The following is a 21,988-nucleotide window of genomic DNA, read 5'->3' as shown; positions in this document are numbered from 1 at the left end:
ATGTAAATAAAGAAAATAATAATAAAAAAGAAAAAAAAAAAAGTATACAACTGGGAGGACTGAGATAATGGGTCAGTGGTTAAGCACTTGCCACGAAACTGTGAGCACCAGAGTTCAGGACTCAGAAATCCATGTAAATGCTAAGTGGATGAGGTAACCAGCATGCAGACTTCTCAGTCTCTGAAAGTGGAGACGGGGCTGGGGAAGTGCTTGGTGGGAAGAAACACTCACTGTAACAACATCAGAACTAGAACTCAGATGCCCAGAACCCATGTGGAAAGACAGGTGTGGCCGTGTGCGCCCAGAATCCCACCGCTCGGGTAGAGATAGGAGGATTGCTGGGGCTGGCTGGCTAAGCCGGTCCAGCCAAAACACAGCTTTCCAGGTTTACAGACGACCTTTTCTCAAAGGACTGTAATAGAACAGGACATACAGTGTCTTCCTCTGGCCTTCACAGTGTGTGTGTGTGTGTGTGTGTGTGTGTGTGTGTGTACATGTGTATATTACACACACACAAGCAATAAAACAGATTCAGCGTAGTCACAGAACTATACAGTCACCACTGCTCTCTAGCTTAGAACAGTTACCCCTAAGAGGAAAACCTCTGCATTTACATATTTCCAACTTCCAGCCTTAAACAACCACTAGCAGAACCTCTCTCTAGAGACTTAACCATTCTGCCTGTTTCAGAGGGCACTCTCTATGTGACTCTTTGTGACTGGCATCTTCTACTTGCTGTAGCTGTTTTATGGTTCTTCCTTCCTATAGCTTTTATCAGCCCGTCATTTCTTCTTGCCAAATAAGATTCCATTACAAAACATAGCTCATTGTGTCTATCCATTCTGCAGGTGGCAGACGTTTGAGCTCTCCCACTTTTTGGCCCAGTGTGAGTAACACTCCTGAAAATATCACGCTTTTGTGGGGTTTATGTCATCCTGTATCTTGGGATATACGTAGGATCAGGATTGCTGGGTTTGAAGTCACTGTTTACCTGTCGAGGAACCGCCAGCTGGCTTTGTAAAGCAGGTGCTGTTTTGTATCTTGCTGGCAGCACTCGAGGTCCATCTGAGTGATCCCTCGTGCTGGCAGCATGAGTAATAGCAACACTTGCTGTTGCTGGGCCTCATCTCAGGAGGAGGGGATGCTGGGTACCTCTCCTCCTTCACTTATGGGCCATTTGCACATCTCCTGGAATATACTGTGGGCGTAGACTGTCAGAGATACAATGTGCAGCATTGTAAGTGTAGACTTATTTTTGAACTCTTGGATCTATTCCACTGTTTTTATGTATTTGTATCTATAGTAGCGCCTCCTTGTTGCCAATGTACTCAAGACTTATTGTTACTATGATTGCTGTAAGATTTACACCTTCTTATTTAAGCAGAGGATCATCATCTAGTAACTTACAACACTTACTACTGTAGTCACATTTTAACTTCATTCAAATTAATATTTTACCAAACACACAAAGTAATAGATTTCCTTATGACATTTTCATACGTGTGTAGCAGGCCCTCTGCTCCTGTTTGTACCCAGCATTTTTGCTTTATGACGTTTTCATACGTGTGTAGCAGGCCCTCTGCTCCTGTTTGTACCCAGCATTTTTGCTTCATGACGTTTTCATACGTGTGTAGCAGTCCCTCTGCTCCTGTTTCTACCCAGCATTCTTGCTGCTCTCTCTTCCCCTTTCCCTTCCTCTTTCCATCACGCAAAGAGTCCCCTTCTGCTTTCATGTCCTATGTGTGTGTGTGTGTGTGTGTGTGTGTATCTAAGTGTGTGTATGTGTATGAGTATGTGTATATATGAGCCTGTGTATGTGAGAGAGAGTGTGTGTGTGTGTGTGAGAGAGAGTGTGTGTGTGTGTATGTGTCTAAGTGTGTGTGTGTGTGTGTATGTAGGAGTGAGTGTGTATGAGTGCGTGTGTCTAAGTGTGTATGAGTGTGTGTGTGTGTGTGTGTGTGTGTGTGAGTGAAATTTAATGAGACATGATACCTGCCTCTCCTCTTCCATCTCCTATCCTGCTCACCCCCTCTAGACCCCATCCTCTCTCACATAGCCCCATTTCTTATAGGAAGTTTTAAAACTGAGTCCTCTAACTTTGTTCCTTTCCAAGATGATCTTAGCCATTCTTTATGCTGAAACCCGTGGATTAATTTTAGGAATCTGATCATTTTCACAGAATCAAACCCTTCAAACCCCCCCCCCCCAATATGACACCTTTTATTTACTTACGTTATCTTTAATCTTGTTGGAAAGTGTTCTGTAGTTTTACATATATTACATTTTGAATTTCCCTAGTTAAGTTTATTCCTAAATATTCTTTTTATTTTGTTTATGTGTTTGAGACAGTCTGTGTCATAGCCCAGACTTGCTTGAGCTTATGATCCTCCAGCCTCAGCCTGTGGAGTAATGGAATTATACATGTGCACTTTGTCTGTAGCTATTGTTTTGATGCTATTGTAAATGGAATTGTTTTCCTTCAATTTAGCTTTTAATTATATAGATACATGATTGCTAATTTGGTATATTGTTCCAGTGTCTTATAGCCTTATACTTAATGCTTGTAGTAAGTTTTCAGTAGATTCTTTTGACTTTTCATACACAGCATGACATTGCCTCTTTTCTATGTCAGATGCTCTTTATCTCATTTTGTTGTCCTGTTTTCTTGGGTAGCACCCAGACATCTTGTCCCTTCTGTGTTCTTCTATTTCCTTTTTCAGATCTTTAGTTGTTGTTTTTTTTTCTTTCATTTTCACTCTCATTTAGTAAATTTTGACAGGATTATTCCAATTATCATATCCCTGCCCAAACTTTATTTCTCATTTTAGAGCAGTAAAAATGGAAATGGCAACCGGTTTTACTTGGCGATATTGGTCATTGTCCAATATGCTTTGATTTTATTCCTTTATCTGTAGTTCTGAAGGCCTCGACCAGTTGTCCAGAATCATGCGACTTTGGGGTGTTACTGGTATTGAATGCAGAGCCTGGTGCGTGCGCAGGCACCGCTGCTCTGTGACCCCAGAAGCACAGGCACCAAGCTAACTTACGTTCATTTGTGCCTTGCCTTTGTAAGCTTGTACCCTGGAGTTTATCCTTGCCTGCCTTCTTCCTTCCTTCCTTCCTTCCTTCCTTCCTTCCTTCCTTCCTTCCTTCCTTCCCTCCTCTTCTCTCCTCCTCCTCCTCCTTTTTTTGTTTTGTTTGCTAGAAGAACCCAAGCCGTAGTCATCCCCGTATCCCCACTATATTTGGAAGTTCAATATCTTTCATCAGTTCTTCCTGAACTCTACTAAATTCCTGTTGGAGTGATCACCATGTCAATATTTGCTCCATTTATTTCTCAGTGCCGTTTTACATGTCCCTAACATACACACAAACAATAAATAAACATAAAAGCAATTTTTAAAAATCTGAGCAAAAAAGTTTACTTAGGAAAATTTATAAAACCCAAAAATCAAATGCAATATATCACTGGGTGTGGTGATCTCTACAATTAAGAAGCAGAGACAGTCCATGAGTTTGAGGCCAGCGAATACTACCTTGTGAGTTATAGGCTATCTGGGACTACACAGTAGGATTGTTTCAGACACATCACACTGTATTTAATATAAGCTCTGGTGGTTATTTGCAGTTTTCATTGTCAGCGTTGTAGACTAGGGGCCTGTGAACTTTTGCTAGAAGCCTAAGCAGAGACCCTGACTCTCCAGTATGTAGACATATATATATATTCAGCATATAGACACCTCGGTAACACAAAGGTTGTATACATTTTCTTTTGAGGTCCTAGCTGAGGTTGAAACATTTTTGAGCAAGAACTTTTACAATCAGTGTTATTTAACACAAGACTTCTTAATAGTGTATCTTCAGGAACTCACTGGAAGCATACTTAGACAAGAAACCTATCCATTTTTGGGCAGAGTGAAATGACTAAATACTCGCATGCTGACAGAAGTCAAGTGTGAGATTTCCGTTGCTGCAGTGTTCAGCAGACACAGTCCAAGCCCCAGCTGTACGCGCAGGGGTCCCCTCTGCCTCTCTGCCTCCTCTCACTGCAGATCTGAGCTTCTTACTTTACTTTCTGAGTCTCAGATCACTAGAGGCCAGAAGATAAACATGCTGGCTACATGGAAGAAGTGACAAGAGTCATAAATTGGCTTGCACTTTTTTGGATGATTTTGTGTTAGGAGAAAATTCAGTTTTGCCACTAACTCTGAACCATTATCTGTGATGCAGCCTCTTCATTCATTGTCCCCAGCAGTGACCTCAGTGCTGGGACTGCCCTCCTATCAGGGAACACAGTGTGGCATTGAGAGGGCACAGACAGTTCTAATACAACATGATATTCTAATGGAGATGTGTAAATATGGAGTTGTATAGGAGATGACTGTGCTTATAGAGGAGGTCAGTGAGACTTCACAGAAAGAGTGGTGTGGGGAGGAGAGGAGCACCAAGTGTCTGGATTGGGTTTTAGAAGTTCACCAGGTCAGAGCGTGGGCGTTCTGGGCAGAGGACACAGCATATGTATAGGATGGAATCATGGGAGCTTAGGAAGTGTTTGCTTATACCCATGCTATTAGGAGTGTCTGGGACAGGACAAGGATGATAGGCTCTGAACAGATTATTAAATGCCTTATGCACCATAGCCTGCAGATCTGGTTTGAGATGCCAATCTCAGGTCAAGTCGCAGTAGAGTTGCCTCAGAGATTAAGGTAAAGCTGCCTCCTGTCAAGCCATTGACTTCGGATGATATGCTGTGTGATCACATAGAAATATTTTCCATCTCATTTCCTTATTCAGTATAATTGGGAAAAATTTAACACTTTGTCTTTGTGTAAACTGAATTGAAACAGTGATGATCTGGGGATTTGAGAGGCAAGAGGTTTTTTTTTTTTTTTTTTTCTGAAAAGGTATTGAATGGCGGTGCTGGAGAGATGGCACTGAAGGCTAGAGTGCATACTTCTCTCACAGAGGATCTGGGTTCAGTTCCCAGCACCCATAAGGTGGCTCACAACCATCTGTGCCTCCAGGTCTTAGGGATTCACATGCCCTCTTCTGGTCTCCTCATGGCATGCATGAGATACACATACACATTTAGGCAAAATGCTAAAACATGAAATGAATGTAAACAAATCTTTTAAAAAGGTATTGAATCCCAGTTGCTGACACATACACCTTTAATCTCAGTGCTCAGTAAACCCAGGTAGGAGGATTATGAGTTTGAGGCCAGTTTGGATGAGCTACATAATAATAAAATCCGAAGCCAGCCTGAACTCTACAGAGAGGGAGACCCTATCTCAAACAAAAAAAAAATGAAATGGTTTTAAAAGATGGTTCTTAATAAATCATACTTTTTAAAAAGGTTGCTTCAATTGGAAAGCATTTATAATTCTGTGAAATTTTTATTTTTCTTTGTTTTTTTTTTTTTTAGTGGACAGAAGATTGCAGAAAATCAACGTATCCTCCTTCTGGACCAACGTGAGTGAGCTCGGATAATTAAACCATCATCCTGTGTGCATGCTGCTCTTTATAATAGTCTTCTAGAAATAATGGTAGTAAAAGAAACCTAAGCCATGTCTTCCACCTGGAGACAAGGTTTGGTTTCCTTATGTGTATGTCTTATGTATATGACTAAGGCAGATATGAAGGTAATGTGATTTAAATGTTTATTTCTTGCCCCCTGAAACTAGTAAGAAAGTGAAGAATACCTGCACATCGACAAACAATTCTATCTCCTAAGGAGCATTTTTGCTCTATGGCAGACAACTTGTATCACACCCACTGAGCTGTGGTGCCAGCATATAAGCCCTCAGACTGCATTGGAACAGTTAAAGGAACCTGTGTATGAAAGAGTCAAGAAACAAACCTTAACTTGATAAAGTTTTCAGGCAAAAGAAGATCAAAAACCCTAAGACAAGACCGAAGCTACATTTTATTTTAGTCTAACATTTTTCGTTCACATTTCCATCTTTCCAAATCTTAGTGATGGAGTAAGCCTTGGAAATATGCAGTTCCAGGCGAGAGGCCCAGAGGGGACAGCACGCAGGAAGAAGGAAGGAAAGGTGTAGGGAGAGCTGTCATTGGCCTCTGGCCTTCCCTCTTCCTGCAAGTACGCTCCTGGGGTGGAAGAACAGAGTGCAGCCACGACTTATGAGTTATGTATTGTTAGACGTTCCAACTGGCCCTTTTCCTAATACATGTATTCTAAGTAACTTCTGCCAGCACCCTTGGGAGCCTGGAGTGTCACCCTGTGTCCATCCCTTGGAGCATTGCTGATGCTCATTGACTGCTCATATCTGTTGTGTTGTTTGTTCATGTCGTGTTCTGTCCTTTGGGTTAGATTGTAGACCGCCTTGGAACCATGTAGGCTTAGGTAGTATGTGTGGTTTATGCAGTGGTCTGGGCATAGGGAATACTGAGTTTCAAGTGACAAAGTGATATTGCTTGTAGTAAAGCAGAAAATGACACTCTGCCACTTCCCCTGGTGGAGCGCCAGTGGCTGTTGGTTAAGAGGAACCGTGATTGCCCAGCTTACTTCTACTCACTCCCCGGGTGTGAGGATCTAGGGGTCCAGCTTCAGGAAAGGTCTTCTTCTCCATCACCACTGATGTCATCCTGGCCTTCATTGCCTTCCTGGTTGTGTCTCCCGGCTGGTCTCACTGTCCAGTTCACTGAACAGTTAATGAGTACTTTCTCTACTAAAGGCAGTTTTTCCCTACTCTCTTTTAAATGTATTTTCTATATATCTGAGACTGTATGTCATTATAAACTATAAACCTAGGCCGGGCGTGGTGGCGCAAGCCTTCAATCCCAGCACTCGGGAGGCAGAGGCAGGCGGATTTCTGAGTTCAAGGCCAGCCTGGTCTACAAAATGAGTTCCAGGACAGCCAGGGCTACACAGAGAAACCCTGTCTCAAAAAAAAAACCTAAAAAATAAATAAATAAATAAATAAAAATAAAAACAACAACAACAAAAAACCTATAAACTTTCCCTGACTAAACAAAATCCAATTTGCTACTGGTGTGTGTGTGTGTGTGTGTGTGTGTGTGTGTGTGTGTATGTGTGTGCATGTCCATACCTAGAAGCTGTGTGTGTTTTTTCTCTTTGCTTGCTATTTCTACTGTTATTTCTCCCTGTTTCACTATCTCATCCTTCCACAGAGAAATCCTCTGCCCTGTTCCTAACCTTTTCTTGTCTGAGCTGCTCAGCAGCAGCTCTTGAGATCCGGGAGATAAGGGTGACATCCGTGGACCTTTAATTAATGAGTGTCTTCACAGTCCTATGAGGTCATCCTTTTCAACCAAATGCATGGATATCTTGGTGGCATGCAGCAGCAAATGAGAGGGAGGAAAGAGGCAAGGGACACCTGTTCATCTGGCCGGACCAGTCACATCAATGCAGATGTCCAGGAACTGACAGCCACATCACCCTGCGGCCACTGGAGACCCATTATGCATTTCTTTTGCCGCTCATTAGTTGCTTTGCACCTGCTCTCTATTTGTGCACATGCGCATTGTGTCACTCGGGCTAGTTTACAAGCCACCTGGGAAGCCAGAAGGGTTCCGATATCATTACGATTGCAGTGATCGGGCTTAGCAAATGCTGAGTCTCAAATGGACATGATAGTTACACTGTGTATGGTAAAGTAGCAAAACCTATTATGGAAATCTCTATTGCTCACTAATGCCAAGGACTTCCTACATATTTCATGTAATCTTCACTACCCTCTCATAAGGTAGACACCTTTTGTGTCTATAGGAAATAGAGGTACAGTTCTTAAATAAAAGAACGTCTTAGAAAAGATAGCTTTTTTTAAGCATATATTTATTTATTTTATGTATGTGAGTATACTGTCACTGTCTTTGGACAGACCAGAAAAGGGCATCAGATCCCATTACAGATGGTTGTGAGCCACCATGTGGTTGCTGGGAATTGAACTCAGGACCTCTGAAAGAGCAGTCAGTGCTCTTAACCACTGAGCCATCTCTCCAGCCCTAGAGAAGATATGTGAGAAAAATATGATTAAATTAAGCTATAATTAATAGAACAACTTTCTTAATCAGATCTTTCTTAAGCAGCTCTCAAAAAAAATCTGATTAGTGGGGGTTTTATTACCAGGGTTTCCTTTCTTTCTAGTCCCACAAAAGTTAAATCTTCTCTGATATGATCTCCTTACCTCTCTGTCTCCTCTGCCGAATGCTTCGGCCTGTCCTATACTCAGCTGAAGAAGACTCAGGAGTTTATGGAAGGTGCTCAGATTGCACTGGTTTTGTTAGACACAAGAAGGGAGGGGCTCGTTGGAATTCATAGGTAATGCACCAGCCACTGGCAAGCATCACTCCAAGAGCTCAGCACTTCATTACTGCAACTAGACGTGGAAATCCAAATGCCCAGCTTGGAGGAAGGAAAGGTGTAATACCATCGAATTACTAAACTATGGGACACAATTTTGCATGAAGAATATGATTAGTTTAGAAAAAGGAGGAGGAGGAGGAGGAGGAGGAGGAGGAGAAGGAGAAGGAAGAGGAAGAGGAAGAGGAAAAATAATTGTCATAATGAAAAGGTCCCCCTCCCCACCCCAAAAACTACATACAGTCTTCATGTAGGTATCAACTTCTAAGAAACTGAGGAACTTGAAAAGAACAACGAAATTCATTCATTGTAGTTTTGTTTAAATGTATATTTCCAAAATAGAGTGCATTTTTCTCTGCATCTAAGTCATAACACAAATGGGTACTGGCTAACAGTTTCATAAAACCTTACACATATACCTGGATCCCAAGCTCAGCAACTTTATTTAAAGAACCACATATCATAGTAGTAAAGTACACAGAGTGTCCCAGTCAATGCCTGCCAGGAAATAACCCATCCCTGGCTATAAATATAAGGTTAGATGATCTCTTAAGAGCCAGGTAGCCCTGCAGCACACATCAGTATGTACCCTATACTTTTCTCAAAGTAATAAATGGCTCAAGTGATGGATGTTTTCCGATTTAGCTTTTAATCTAATAAATCATTTAATGCTACACCCCTGAAACCTGTTTCAGTTTGTTCAGAAGTATGAGAGAAGGCCTGGTGTGGCGGCACATGCCTGTGATCCCAGCACTTGCTCCGAGCCAGGAGGATTTGAGGTTCCTGAATTCAGGGTCATCCTTGACTACATAGTAAAATGAAGGCCAACCTGGGCAACATGAGGCCTTGTCTCAACCCCATCTCCCAAATGGGCCAGACACTGAATAGCAGCAGAAGCGACTGTAGGATTAGTACACCAGGAGTATGGCCATCCATTAATAATGGGTGGACATCACTTCACCCCCATAGCAGAGATTGCTGAATATGTGAGTAGGAAATTGAGAATGTTGATAGCAGGCTAGACAGGCAAGAGTGCCCGGGAGTACTGGGGAAGACGGGTTTGCCTTGGAGAACCAGAGGCCATCATGGCAAGCTTGTATTGTTACCTCTCTGGGCTTACAAGGCGACCTCACTGACGCTGTCACAAGAGAACAATTTGCCAGTGCTGTTAGACTGACTGATAGAGCCTTCCAGACTAGAAAAATAAGTGCTAAAGTGTCCTAGTATCTAGACGGTCTAGTGTTCTGGGCCTAAACTAAATTGTTAAAGATATGTAGGGAAAAAAAAAAAAAACAAAAGTATTTCCTGTGAGCAGTATTTTAAGTTGTAACCCTTGAGCCACAATTGACTTACATATTAGCAAGTCATATTAACCTTCCAGACCTAGTAGCTATAATTGGTTTTTTTTGTTTATTAGTTTGGTTGGTTGGTTGGTTTGGTATTTTGGGCGGGGGTTGGGAGGTGGGGGATGGGGGACATTGGAGCCAGGGTCTCACAGTGTAGCCCAGCACCCTGAGTACTGCGATTCCTATGGCAGGCTCAGAACGTAGAATTCTATTCTGTGATTTCTGAGTTTATTTCAAATTGTGTGTGCAAAAGAGGGCTGAAGCACTGCGTGCAAATTCTGATTTCTTTGCAGATTTTGCTTTGAGTAACCAACTTCCATACTGTTGCTATGGGCGTGTCTACCCCATCCTCTCAGCTCTGTAACCTTCCTCCTAAAAGTCACTTCTTCATTTCAAGATGTTTCCCTCTCATTGCAGCTATAGAGGACCAGTTCCGTGGTACACCATAAATCTTGATTTACCACCCTACAAAAGATGGCATGAATTATTGGCTCAAAAGGCACCAGCGGTATGTTATAAGTGTTAACTCTTCTTGTTCTGACTTTATGAAATATAATTCTGCTTTTTAAAAACTACTTTCTAAGTTGCATATGGAAGCCCACACCATAATCCAAGCACTTGAGAGGACTGTGGCAGGCCAAGTGTTAGGAGCTTAGGGGCCAGCCTGGTCTACATAATGAGTTTCAAGGCAGCCTCAGCTATAGTCTCAAAAATACTACTAAGGGAGATAGAAAGATGGGGTGTCATTTGAGAGCACTTGAGGGCACTCAGGATCATAGGATAGCTCTCAGTCACCTGTAATTCTAGTTCAGTGGAGTTGTTCGGCCTTGTTTGACATGAGGCATGAACATGGTATATATACATACTACTCATACATGTAGAATAAAAATAATCTTTAAAATTACTACTGAAAGTTCAAGGTACATGTTTGATTCTCTCCCACTCTGTATAGTAATTGATAGAGAAAAACGTCACTTCCCTGTGGCTTTGTGGGGCGTGGGACTTGTCTCTCCCTCCCTTTGTACTGTCTTCCTTCATCTGAATGATCGAGAAGCAATGCTACTTTAAAGAGAAAACTGTGTTCATAAATTCATTGGAAATACTTTCAAACTGTGCTATTTTGTTACATATTTTGAATAAGTCAGATCTACATTGATTCTATGACAGCAATATGAATCTTAAATCGCAGTACTTTATGTATTTTTAGTCTTCTATTTATTTTTCAGTTGAGGATTTTAGTGAATTCCGTAACGAGTTTAGTGAATGCATTTGTGCCAAGTGGAAAACTCATGAAGATGGTGGATCAAAAGTTGGTAAGAAATATTTTCTTCAATTAGTTTTAAGGATACATATATAAACACATGGACATAGAGTTTTAAAATATGTGCTTGGGTGGAGAAACATTGAAGCAGCAACCCCAGGGCCTACGTGGGTCTACCCCAGGTCCGCACAGCAATGGGAAAATACACAGATTTCATCAGGAGCATGAAATTTTGAGCTCATATTGTAGTTTGGTATACAGTTACACTACTGAAAACCGAGTTTCTTTCCCCTTAGAGTATATATATCTCAATGGTGGAGCACCATCATAAACTATGTTGGAAGCCCCAGATTTGATCCCAGCATGAGAAAGAAAAATTTAGACCTTAAATTAACTCAAGTTACAAGTAATTCAAGAAACTCATAGATTTCTCTAAATAAAGATAAACTGACATGTTCAGGCTAACTGTGTATGGAGCCCATTGGTATCTGTAACCCCGACACCCAGTTGTTCTGAATGTTTCTTGTAGCTAGGCAATCACTAAGTCATTTCCTTCCCTGACCCCGCGTTCTACAGGAAGACTGCATTTCACAATACCTGTTAGTATAGGTGGTACTGATGAGCATCAAGGGACTGGCCCCAAACCTCCCAAGGTGTCCTCATCATCTTTCAGATTCTGCTGCAGGGGCAGGTCATGGAGAGGCCGGAAGGCTCTGGAACAGATTCAGGGAACTTCATGTCTGGCCTCTGCCCACTGCTTTCTCCTTCGGTTGTAACCACCAAGACAATCATGAAACATTGCCAACTCCTCCAGGACAGAACTTGAAGACCCTAGTCCTAGAGAGTGGATAAGCAAAGCGCCCCTCCGTATGACCTGCTGGGCCATGCTCATGTTCTCACCTCTCTATTGAAGTTATTATCAAATGGGTTAGACAGACAGATTCTCCCAGAATAAATGTTGGTAGGAACTAAAGGGAGGTGAGTCCACACGTGCCCAGTACCTAAACCCTCCTCTACTCCGAATGTCAGTAGGGAGGCAGCAGGGCAGTTTGTAATGCCGTGGTTTGATGCCTGGAAATCACTGCATTCTAAGGATGCGTCAGTCATATAGCTATGAAACCTTACTGTTCTGGTTCAGAAGGATAATATTTGGTAATAATATTTATTTCATATGGTGGCTATGAGGGTTATGGCGTATCACTCTGTAAAGTGTCATGCTTAACTTTTGTCAATAAGCCATAGTTGTTAAATTGGCTGGAACATTTACCTCCCAGGGCTTTGAGTTCACAGGAAACAAATAATATGCTTAGTGAGGTCACCGTATGCAGATGGTGAAAACAGGCTATTGGAGCAGCGAGATAGCTCAGTGCCAAGCCAGCTGGCCTGAGGTCCATCACCAGAACCTTCAGAGTAGAAAGAGCAGTAAGAGCAGAATAGTAAGGCGACTTTTTAACCATGTCGCCTTAGCAGGAGATTATAAATTGTGCTCTCCGTGTTTGTGCTTAACTGAGGTTGAGAAGACGACACAGCGTCCATCACTGAATTTGCTCCTGTGTTGTTTGCTCATTGAATACAGCTATGCAACTTAGGACCAACCATTAACAATGACAGACAGTCCTGTAAAATGGTAGAATACTATGTGTTTGTTGCTGAGCGTTGCCAGTTGCTTAAGAATGAAACTTTGCTCATTGTGTTGATGGAGCTAATGGGTCACCCTAAGTCATGCAGGTAGGATGACCCCAGTCCCCTTCTCTCTGGGGACTGGGTCAAAGATCAGGAGGGAAACAAAAAATTCTAAGAATCACAGGTTTTGTAGGAGTCCAACACCAAACATTATATAGAATCTTTGAGAAATACATGACATAAATGATTTAAAAGTAACTTTTGCCTAAAAGAGTTCTAATCGGAGAAGCTGGTTGCAAAGCACATGCTTAAGTTCACTGCTTTCCTTCCTTTTAGCCTGGTCTACTTGGCAGCCTTCCTGGCCCTTATGGAGAGGAAATGAGGGGAATCGCAGATGTTACTGGGATTCCTCTAGGTAAAGTTCACCTTGCAATCCTTAAAACGTTTACTAAAACCCTGTGACATAACTGTGTTGAAGTCAGATGCAAATGCACTACACACAATGAAATGCACAAACCCTAAGTATAACCAGCTCATTGAAGGTTTACACGGGTGTCCATGCTTGCACATTTCACTCATAGAAGGTGAAGGAAATTCCAGTCCTCCAAAAATGCTTCATCTGCCCCTTCACAGACAGTGTTTCCTCCACAAGTAGCCCTCTTCTGCCTTCACCATGGTAAACAAAACTGAGCATTTGAGTTGCGGTTCTCTCTCAACCGTGTCGTTCCAGGTTCTTGACTGGATGGATGGTCTTCAGACTTTGCTTATTAACAGTGGGGCCGTTATTGATGCGTGAGTGCATGGTTCCTGTGCATGTTTAATGGATACACTCACACTGACTTCTCTTGAACTTTTGAGTCACAGGGTAGTTAGTGATGTACTCAGCCTTGTAAATCCTTCAAGGCAATTTCCTAAAATGAACAGAATTATTGGCAGCATAGCCTGAGAAATTAAGTTCTCACACTGACCTTCCATTTTCCTGATGAGTTACTGACTTTTTCAGTTTGATTTTTTTTTTTATTTTCCTCGATTTGGGGAAGGGGCAAAACATTAGTCAAGGTTTCTTCATCTGTTTCTAATTGATAAGGCATTTACTAAAATTGCTTATCTTTCCCTCCACGTATCACAGTGGTATCGCTGACCTAAGTCAGGTGGTTGTGTCTGTGACCTCTGTTCTTGGCTGTTATCTTTGTCTGTGTGGGTCCCGTGTGAGCTCAGGAACTGAGGCGGCTTCACTCCATGTCACCTTCGGCATTCTCCCAGCCGTGCTGGCCTGCTTCACTCCTGTATGCCTTAGGATCGGCCTGCCATCCTGGCCATCAGTGTTTTGAATGAAGTTAGAGTATCATGAATATAGTTTAATGTCAACCCTTGCTGAACTATTGATTTCTCAAAGACTTTTTTTTTTTAATTTTGGGAGAAAAGATATATCATTCATTAAATTATTCTTAGGTAGCGATATTTGGGGCTATTAATTTCTATTTTCTTGTTTCTACCTTCCCCCTTTATAAGTCACTGCTGTGTGGCCTGGCTGGCCTCAGTTTCAGAGTCCTGCTCCTGCTTGAGGGGTAGTGGGGTTCTGGGCATGCACAGCCTCGCTCAGCCCTCAAAAGTTTGTACTTTCGGTTTTTCAATTTAAATCATTTATTGGCAAAGGTTTTGTTCACTAACCTAAAACCAACCAAAGCAAGCAATTGAGTGGGCATTTTATGACACCTGCAGTGCTTTTCATGAGAGAACTGATGGATGTTTTCTGTTGTTCCTCAACAGAGCTGGCTAGTACATTTGTTTGTTTGTTTTGCTACACTAAGTAACGTGTTTTAAGGGCCAGCAAGATGGATCCACAAGTACGGGGCATGTTGATAAGCCTTACAACCTGAGTTCTAGATTCCTGGGATCCACAGTTTTCTTCTCACCACCACATGTGCACCATGCCAAACTTACACACACAAACACTCGTATGTGCACACATGAATAAATGCACATTTAAATAAACACAAAAATATTACAGTGGCTGGATCGTGGTGGCGCATCCGTTATTCCCAGTACTTGGGAGGCAGAGGAAGCCGATCTCTGAGTTTGAGGCCACCCTGGCTTACAGAGTGAGTGATTTCCAGGGCAGCCAGGGCTACACAGAGAAACCCTGTCTCAAAACAAAACAAAACAAACAAACAACCAAAAAAACAAAAGCAACAACAGCAAAACCTAACTGAAAAACAGTTAAAAAAAATAACATACTGGAAATATATACTTGCCATCTACATGAGAAGAAAGTCTTATATAAATAGTTATCACAAGTAATTACCAAATATAAATAACTCTAGAGAAAAATAGATTAATAGTTCCTGATAATACTGAGATTCATCAAAACATAAATAAACTGAAAATAAGCTAGGCTGAGGTAAAAATTCATGCTAAGCACAGAACGTTAGCATTTAACAAAAAGCATACTGCACGCCTTTAGATTCAAAGGTGAATGCCATTTTCCTTTAATGTCATGATTTTTAACATTAGCAAAACCTTTCCTTGGTTTTTTTCCCCCTACAGGAGAGATTATTTCATTCAACATTTTCTATGAATTGTTTACCATGTGTACGTCAATCATAACTGAAGATGAGAAAGGTAATCTGCAGAGCACATCATACAGTGTATTTTTTAGAATAAGTTAGAACATGTGCTAAGCAGGCTTGCTATTTCAACTGTGTGTCTGTTGTATATCGTTTAGTATATCCTGGTAAATTCTTATAAGTGCATTGAAAATTAGTCTTATTTTAAGGCTATTATAATGCTTATTAAACTTTAACTGAGACATGGAAAATGTGGAAGAAGTGTTCTAGACCAGAAGCATTCTTTTCTAAGTGTCTGAGTGCTTGCTTTAATGTGTTAAATGGGCACCATGTGCATGCCTGACACTCCAGGCGGCTGCAGAGAATATCTGATCGCTCCCAACTGCAGTTACAGACACAGACCTGGGCTGTCACCAAGAGCAGCATGTGCTCCGAACCACCGAGCCAGCCCTCCAGCCCCTCAGAAACATCCCTGTTTCTGCATAGTCCATTTATCCCCACTGTATAACTTAGTAGAAGTCTTCACAAGGGTCCTTTGCTGCCTGTGCTGAGGCAGGCAGTGTCTTGGTCACTATTCTATTGCTGTGAAAAGACCATGGCCAAGGTAGCTCTTATAAAGTAAATATTTAGTTGGGACTTGGTTCCGCTTTTAGAGGCTTAGTCCACTATCACTGGCATGCTTAGCAGCAGGCAGGAAACCATGATGTGGAGAAATCACTGAGAGCCTCACAGACTGATCTCCAGACTGAAGGGGCGGGGGGGGGGGAGAACAAGAAAACGCAAAGCCCATCCCCAGTGACACACTTCTTCCAACAAGGCCACACCTAATACTCCCCAAATAGTGCCACTCCCTGATGACTAAGCATCCAAATACCTGTGAAGGCTGTTCTTATTCAAACCACCATAGGCAGTGACAGGTTTTTCTGAAGACCCAGAACAAACATTGTCTCATAGTTTCTCAGCCAACAAGCACTGTGTATGAGAGCTTCACTTTCCTATATTTTCCTGGCTGGACACCAAGACACATGACACAAGGTGACTTGCCCTTCATTCACCCTGACTATTGACTTACACCTAATACTTGAGATGTCCACCTCTAAGTGGCAATCAAGGAACTGGGTAAGTTGTATTATGAGGCTATGTCCTGGTAGAATTGCTTTGTAGCTGTCCAAGGAATAACCATTGATTTGTTTCCATATCTGATCTTATCTAGAGTCCTCTAACCTCAGATATTAGATACTGTGATATCTAACGTGTGGTTGTGATTCCAGTTTGAAATTGTTAAGGCTTTTTCTGGCTGCCAGGCTTCTTAATTATTATACATTGCTTGGCAAAACAGTTTTGAATGTAAATATTCACATCTGCCTATATCCATCTGTGTTAAGAATCCATTGTATTTTATCTTAACTGTGGATGCATGTCTCTGTCACTTTCTTCTTAAAAGGTCATTTACTACATGGAAGAAACATGGATTTTGGAATATTTCTTGGGTAAGTAAGCAACTTGACATACATTGACTACATTAGAAGCATAGATGGTAGTATTACCTTGATAAAAAGTAAGTGCCCCTCATGGACAGAAGACAGCCACGGGTGAAGATGACTGGATTCCTTAGTGTTAGAGAGGCAGGCACCTGGAGTACACTCAGTCACGTAGGAGGCATATCTCAAAAGTTCACCCAGTGAACAGAAATTCAGACCATGCTTGAAGGGCACAGACCCCTATTTTCATTTATTGCTTTAAAGAAGTCTGTCATCTTGACCTTTATGGAAGAATAATGACTTTTTTTATAGAGATCGTCATCTGAACATAGGTCTCACTATTGATGTGACCAGAATTTTATCAGCTCTTCTGAGCATCAAGTTTTAGCCCCTGGGAAAAGGATGAAACCACCCTGTTTTTGGATGAAGAAAAGTTTATTGTGGCTTACAGTTCATAGGTTTCAGTCCATGGTCAACTGGCTCTTCTATTTCTAAGGCTGGTAAGGCCTCAGAGCATCGTGTTGGCTAGAGCAGGTATCAGAGGAGGCTGTTCACCTCCTCGAGAGAGGAATGCAGTAAAGACAATGTAGCCTCCAAGGGTATACATCCAGGATTCTGCCTCCTTCACACAGGACCCAGCTCCTCCAAGGGTATACATCCAGGACCCTGCCTCCTTCACACAGGACCCAGCTCCTCCAAGGGTATACATCCAGGACCCTGCCTCCTTCACACAGGACCCAGCTCCTCCAAGGGTATATATCCAGGACTCTGCCTCCTTCACACAGGACCCAGCTCCTCCAAGGGTATACATCCAGAACCCTGCCTCCTTCACATAGGACCCAGCTCCCCTGCCTCCTTCACACAGGACCCAGCTCCTCCAAGGGTATACATCCAGGACCCTGCCTCCTTCACACAGGACCCAGCTCCTAAGTTGGCATTATCTCCCAATGATCTCTCAGCTTGTTAACCCATCAGTGGATCGATCTAATCACTCCCTGAAGCCTTACCTCTGAACATCAGTGCACCGAGGACTGGGCCTGTAACATTTTAAATCCACCATAGTACACTCATAAGGATCTGTTAAGGTTGATCCTAAGTAACCAGGTAGAAGAAGCACCTGTAAACCAGACATAGTATCTCAGACCTGCAGCTCTGGCCCTTGGACGGTTGAGGCAGGAGGATGACAATTTTGAAGCCATCTTGATTCCATACTAAGTCTCAGTGACAAACATGCAGCATCTATGCAATGCTGGAGTCTCACCTTCGTCTTTGTCTTCAATGTCAGCAACATTTGTCTTTTTCAGGTGGAATATAAATAATAACACTTGGGTTGTCACAGAAGAATTAAAGCCCTTAACAGTGAATTTGGACTTCCAAAGAAACAATAAGACTGTTTTCAAGGCTACAAGTTTTGTTGGATATGTGGGCATGTTGACAGGATTCAAACCAGTAAGAAATATGTAACTTTATAAACAGTGTTACTGTCTGGGAGTCTAAGAAAATGAGGACATAAAAAGAATATGAAGGTAGGCATGGTGGCATGCTTCTTCAGTTCTAACACTTTGGAGGCAGGTGTCAGTGAGTTCAGGGCCATCTACATAGTGATGTCCAGACCAGCCAGAGCTACACACTGAGACCTGTCTCGGCAGATGGAGGGTTTGAAGCTCTTCTTAATTCCCTTGTCCTTAACACTTTTCTAACTCTGAGACTTCACACCACAGAAAAGTAGAAAGGATCCTGTGTCTGTTGAGGATACGGAGCATGTGACTGGCTCTCAAGGTCTCAGAGTAGAACTGGGTGTCAGGCTTGGGTCTCTTGTTCACTTACGCAAGTCACGGACAGTTCATGACTTTGCTTTTCATTTCTTTAAATGTGTGGCCATTAATCCCCCAACTCATATCACATTCCCCAGTAGACAGTTCAGGTCATTGTATACAGCTGTCCTGGTGCAGAGATGGGGCCTTTCAGAGCACAGTGACATTTCTGACTGCATTGCTTTGTCTTTTTCTCAGGGACTGTTTAGTCTTTCACTAAATGAACGTTTCAGTATAAATGGCGGTTATCTGGGTGAGTGGAATGCATGGAAATGCAGTGGGGATGTCAGTCTTTGGAAGGGAGCCTCGGGCCCGTGACACTGTCTGCATTTCTTATCTTCCAGGTATCCTAGAATGGATGTTCGGAAGGAAAGATGCCCAATGGGTAGGGTTTATCACTAGATCAGTTCTGGAAAACACTACAAGGTGAAGTCATTTGTTGCCTTATTACTAAATATCTCTGTTGTAACTTATTAAAATATAACAATATTTCCAAGCCCCAGTTTCACATCCATTGAGGAACTGTTGTGCATTCCCTAGATGATTCTTTGACATTTACATGGAATCATTCCTGTTTCCTGTATGCTTTCTTACTAAAGTAATGAATTGGATTATTTAGAAATATTAGAGATGTCAAAACTAGGAAAGATTCCCAAAAAATTATTCCAAAAAATTAACACCATGTACATAGGAAATGGTATTCAGTAAAATTTTTATATAATGGTAATACATTGTTTCTTGTCATGGAAAAAGTAAAATATAAATTGTAGTACATAATAACCTAGAAGTTGCAGTCTATTTATGTGTTGAATAATACCAAATTGTCTTTAGCACATATTAAGTCCACATGACTTGGACTTAAATAAGCATCGATCTTAGTTTTTAATACTTTCCAGGGAATAGAAGTTGGTTGTCTTCCTTATTATCCACTCCAGTTCTTAATAGTCCTTATTCTCAGAGTTACTGCTCCCCGTATTTCAAAAACTGTTCTTCAGTCTTGTGGTGTTTCGTGTGTGTGTGTGTGTGTGTGTGTGTGTGTGTGTGTGTGTGTGTGTGTGTGTGTGTCCTTTTGTTGTTCTCTTGAGGCAGGATTTAATTTATTCTGACCTGGTCTCAAACTCACTATATAGCCAATGATGACCTTGAACTCCTGATCCTTGGGCCTCTATTTTCCGAGTTGCTAGGATTAATAGACATACCGCCATAGCCCAGTTTATGTGGTGCTATAGGGAGAGTCCAGAGTTTTGTGCATGCTAGACAAGTATTCTGCCAACTGAGCTCCTGCCTCAGCCCCTCTCCACCACTGTAATCATATTTCCCTTTCCTTTGTTGTTAAATAAAATTCGTGGGTAGAAAAGCTAGAGCATGACTCTTGAGATCTCCTTCAGATCAGGGGTCCTCCTAAAATTCCCACGTACAACTCATTGGTCCTCCAAGAATCACTGTTCACTCCCCGTCTTTAAAACATGGTCCTGGGACAGCTACTTCCTTCAACCTTTCCCATGAAGCTCCATTTTATCTAAAAATGCTTTATTTGTCTCCAAGTGTGTAGGTATATAAAATATGTATGCATATCAGAGACTTGCTGTAATATAATATCAAATAGTTACTGTAAATAAGTGTACTTAAAACAATTCTCTGGTATACATAGTATTTTACCATTCATTAAAGACAAAAGCAAATGTGCATACTAATGACATGAATATACCTTTTATTCCATAAGAATAATTAAATCCTGACTGAACATCTTTCAGAGTTGATTGTCAGTGTTCAGAATGCCATTTTGGAAGTTCTGTCATAATCCCTAGTCAAATTTCAGTTCACATTATTTTTTGTTAAACTCATCAACAACTCAAAATAGTTTTAAAACTAGAGGCTCAGTGGTTAAGAGAACTGGTTCTTATAGAGGTCCCAGCTTTGTTTCTCACCACCCATATGGCAGTTCACAGTCACCTGCAACTCCAGTTCCTTGGGCCTTAGGCCTTCTTCCATGGCTGCCACACACATACTTGTGCATACACACCTGCAGGCACACACACATACACATAATAATATTTTTTTCTTCTTTTGATTTTTTGAGACAGGGTTTCTCTGTATAGCCCTGGCTGTCCTGGAACTCTCTTTATAAACCAGGCTGGCCTCGAACTCAGAAATCTGCCTGCCTCTGCCTCCTGAGTGCTGGTGGGATTAAAGGCATGCACAACCTTACTTGGCTGATAATATTTTTTAAATCTCTAATGAAATCAACCCACGGATAATCTAGTGTTGTACTTCCAATTGAGGAATCACAGTAGAAAATTACTAAAAGGGTTGGTTTTCATAATTAAGCCATTGTTTACATATGAGCAGAAAACCTAAGAGGTATAGTATTTTTTTGTTTTTTTTTTGTTTTTTTTTTTTGAGACAGGGTTTCTCTGTGTAGTCCTGGCTTTCCTGGGACTCACTTTGTAGACCAGGCTGGCCTTGAACTCAGAAATCCACCTGCCTCTGCCTCCCTCTGCATGGGATTAAAGGCATGCACCACCACCGCCCGGCAAGGTATAATAATTCTTAACAGCACGTTTTATTCCAGCTTCTGTCCTGATGTGGGCCGAGGTGTTGGCCAGAGCAGACCAAAGTGCACATTCAGAACCAGGGCTGCAGGGGAGTTACAACTCATGAGAGAACCCCCAGAAATGCTTCAAATTTAGTTCACATTCATGTGATTTACAACTAATTTTTGGTAACTGCACATTCAGAAAACTTTTAACTGTTGATCTCTCTCTCTCTCTCTCTCTCTCTCTCTCTCTCTCTCTCTCTCTCTGTGTGTGTGTGTGTGTGTGTGTGTGTGTGTGTCCATCTGTCCACATTCAGCTAAATAACTTGATTAGGGGACTGCTGATACCTGTTTCCCTCTAGTTTCTACACCTAAAACACGGCACTCAATCAAATAAAACTGCTTACTTTGAAAAATGTTTCTATATAGTTATGAAGAAGCCAAGAACACACTGACCAAGACCAAGATAATGGCTCCAGTATATTTTATCCTGGGAGGCAATCAGTCTGGAGAGGGTTGTGTGATTACACGGGAAAGAAAAGAGTCTTTGGATGTCTATGAGTAAGTATCTTTGATAAAGTAAAATAAGTAAAAACGAGAGCCCAGGCCAACCTGAAGCCTCAGAGGGAATGTCTCTCTTTTCATCTAGACTTGATCCTAAGCATGGCAGATGGTATGTGGTACAAACCAATTATGACAGGTGGAAAAACACCTTGTTTGTTGATGACCGCAGAACACCGGCCAAGAAGTGTCTAAATCGCACAACACAGAAGGTACATTGCATCATCATACATAGAAAAACGCTGTCCGTTGAGGACTGTCTTAGTTCTGGTGCTTTCATTTGACCTTGAGAAATCTGCAAACCTATTTCTCTCTCTTGACACACGGTATGGAGCTTTTGCTGTCAAACTTAAGGAATGAATTTTTGCTGTGATTTTTTTTTTCTCCTTACACTAAGTCAGGCACTATTCTTTAAAGTTAAATAAATTTCAAAGCGGGGCGGGGGGGGGGGG

At 41.8% G+C, this 21,988-nt stretch overlaps 1 protein-coding gene across 1 annotated transcript in view; it reads left to right on the top strand.

The window, feature by feature from the left end:
* Window positions 1-21,988, top strand: part of Asah1 (N-acylsphingosine amidohydrolase 1) — a 32,908-nt gene that overhangs the window by 8,148 nt on the left and 2,772 nt on the right. Inside the window, exons 2-12 of the mRNA XM_021218830.2 lie at window positions 5,426-5,472; window positions 10,111-10,201; window positions 10,920-11,006; window positions 12,914-12,992; window positions 15,125-15,199; window positions 16,589-16,634; window positions 17,930-18,074; window positions 18,638-18,692; window positions 18,784-18,865; window positions 21,405-21,536; window positions 21,625-21,748. Of these exons, the coding sequence (XP_021074489.1) occupies window positions 5,426-5,472; window positions 10,111-10,201; window positions 10,920-11,006; window positions 12,914-12,992; window positions 15,125-15,199; window positions 16,589-16,634; window positions 17,930-18,074; window positions 18,638-18,692; window positions 18,784-18,865; window positions 21,405-21,536; window positions 21,625-21,748 (963 nt within the window). The remainder of the gene's footprint in view (window positions 1-5,425; window positions 5,473-10,110; window positions 10,202-10,919; window positions 11,007-12,913; window positions 12,993-15,124; window positions 15,200-16,588; window positions 16,635-17,929; window positions 18,075-18,637; window positions 18,693-18,783; window positions 18,866-21,404; window positions 21,537-21,624; window positions 21,749-21,988) is intronic.

The sequence above is a fragment of the Mus pahari genome, chromosome 19 (assembly GCF_900095145.1).
Source record: "Mus pahari chromosome 19, PAHARI_EIJ_v1.1, whole genome shotgun sequence".
Lineage (NCBI taxonomy): Eukaryota > Metazoa > Chordata > Mammalia > Rodentia > Muridae > Mus > Mus pahari.
The sequence above is the reverse complement of the archived record's forward strand: the minus strand, read 5'-3'. Positions and strand labels throughout refer to the sequence as shown.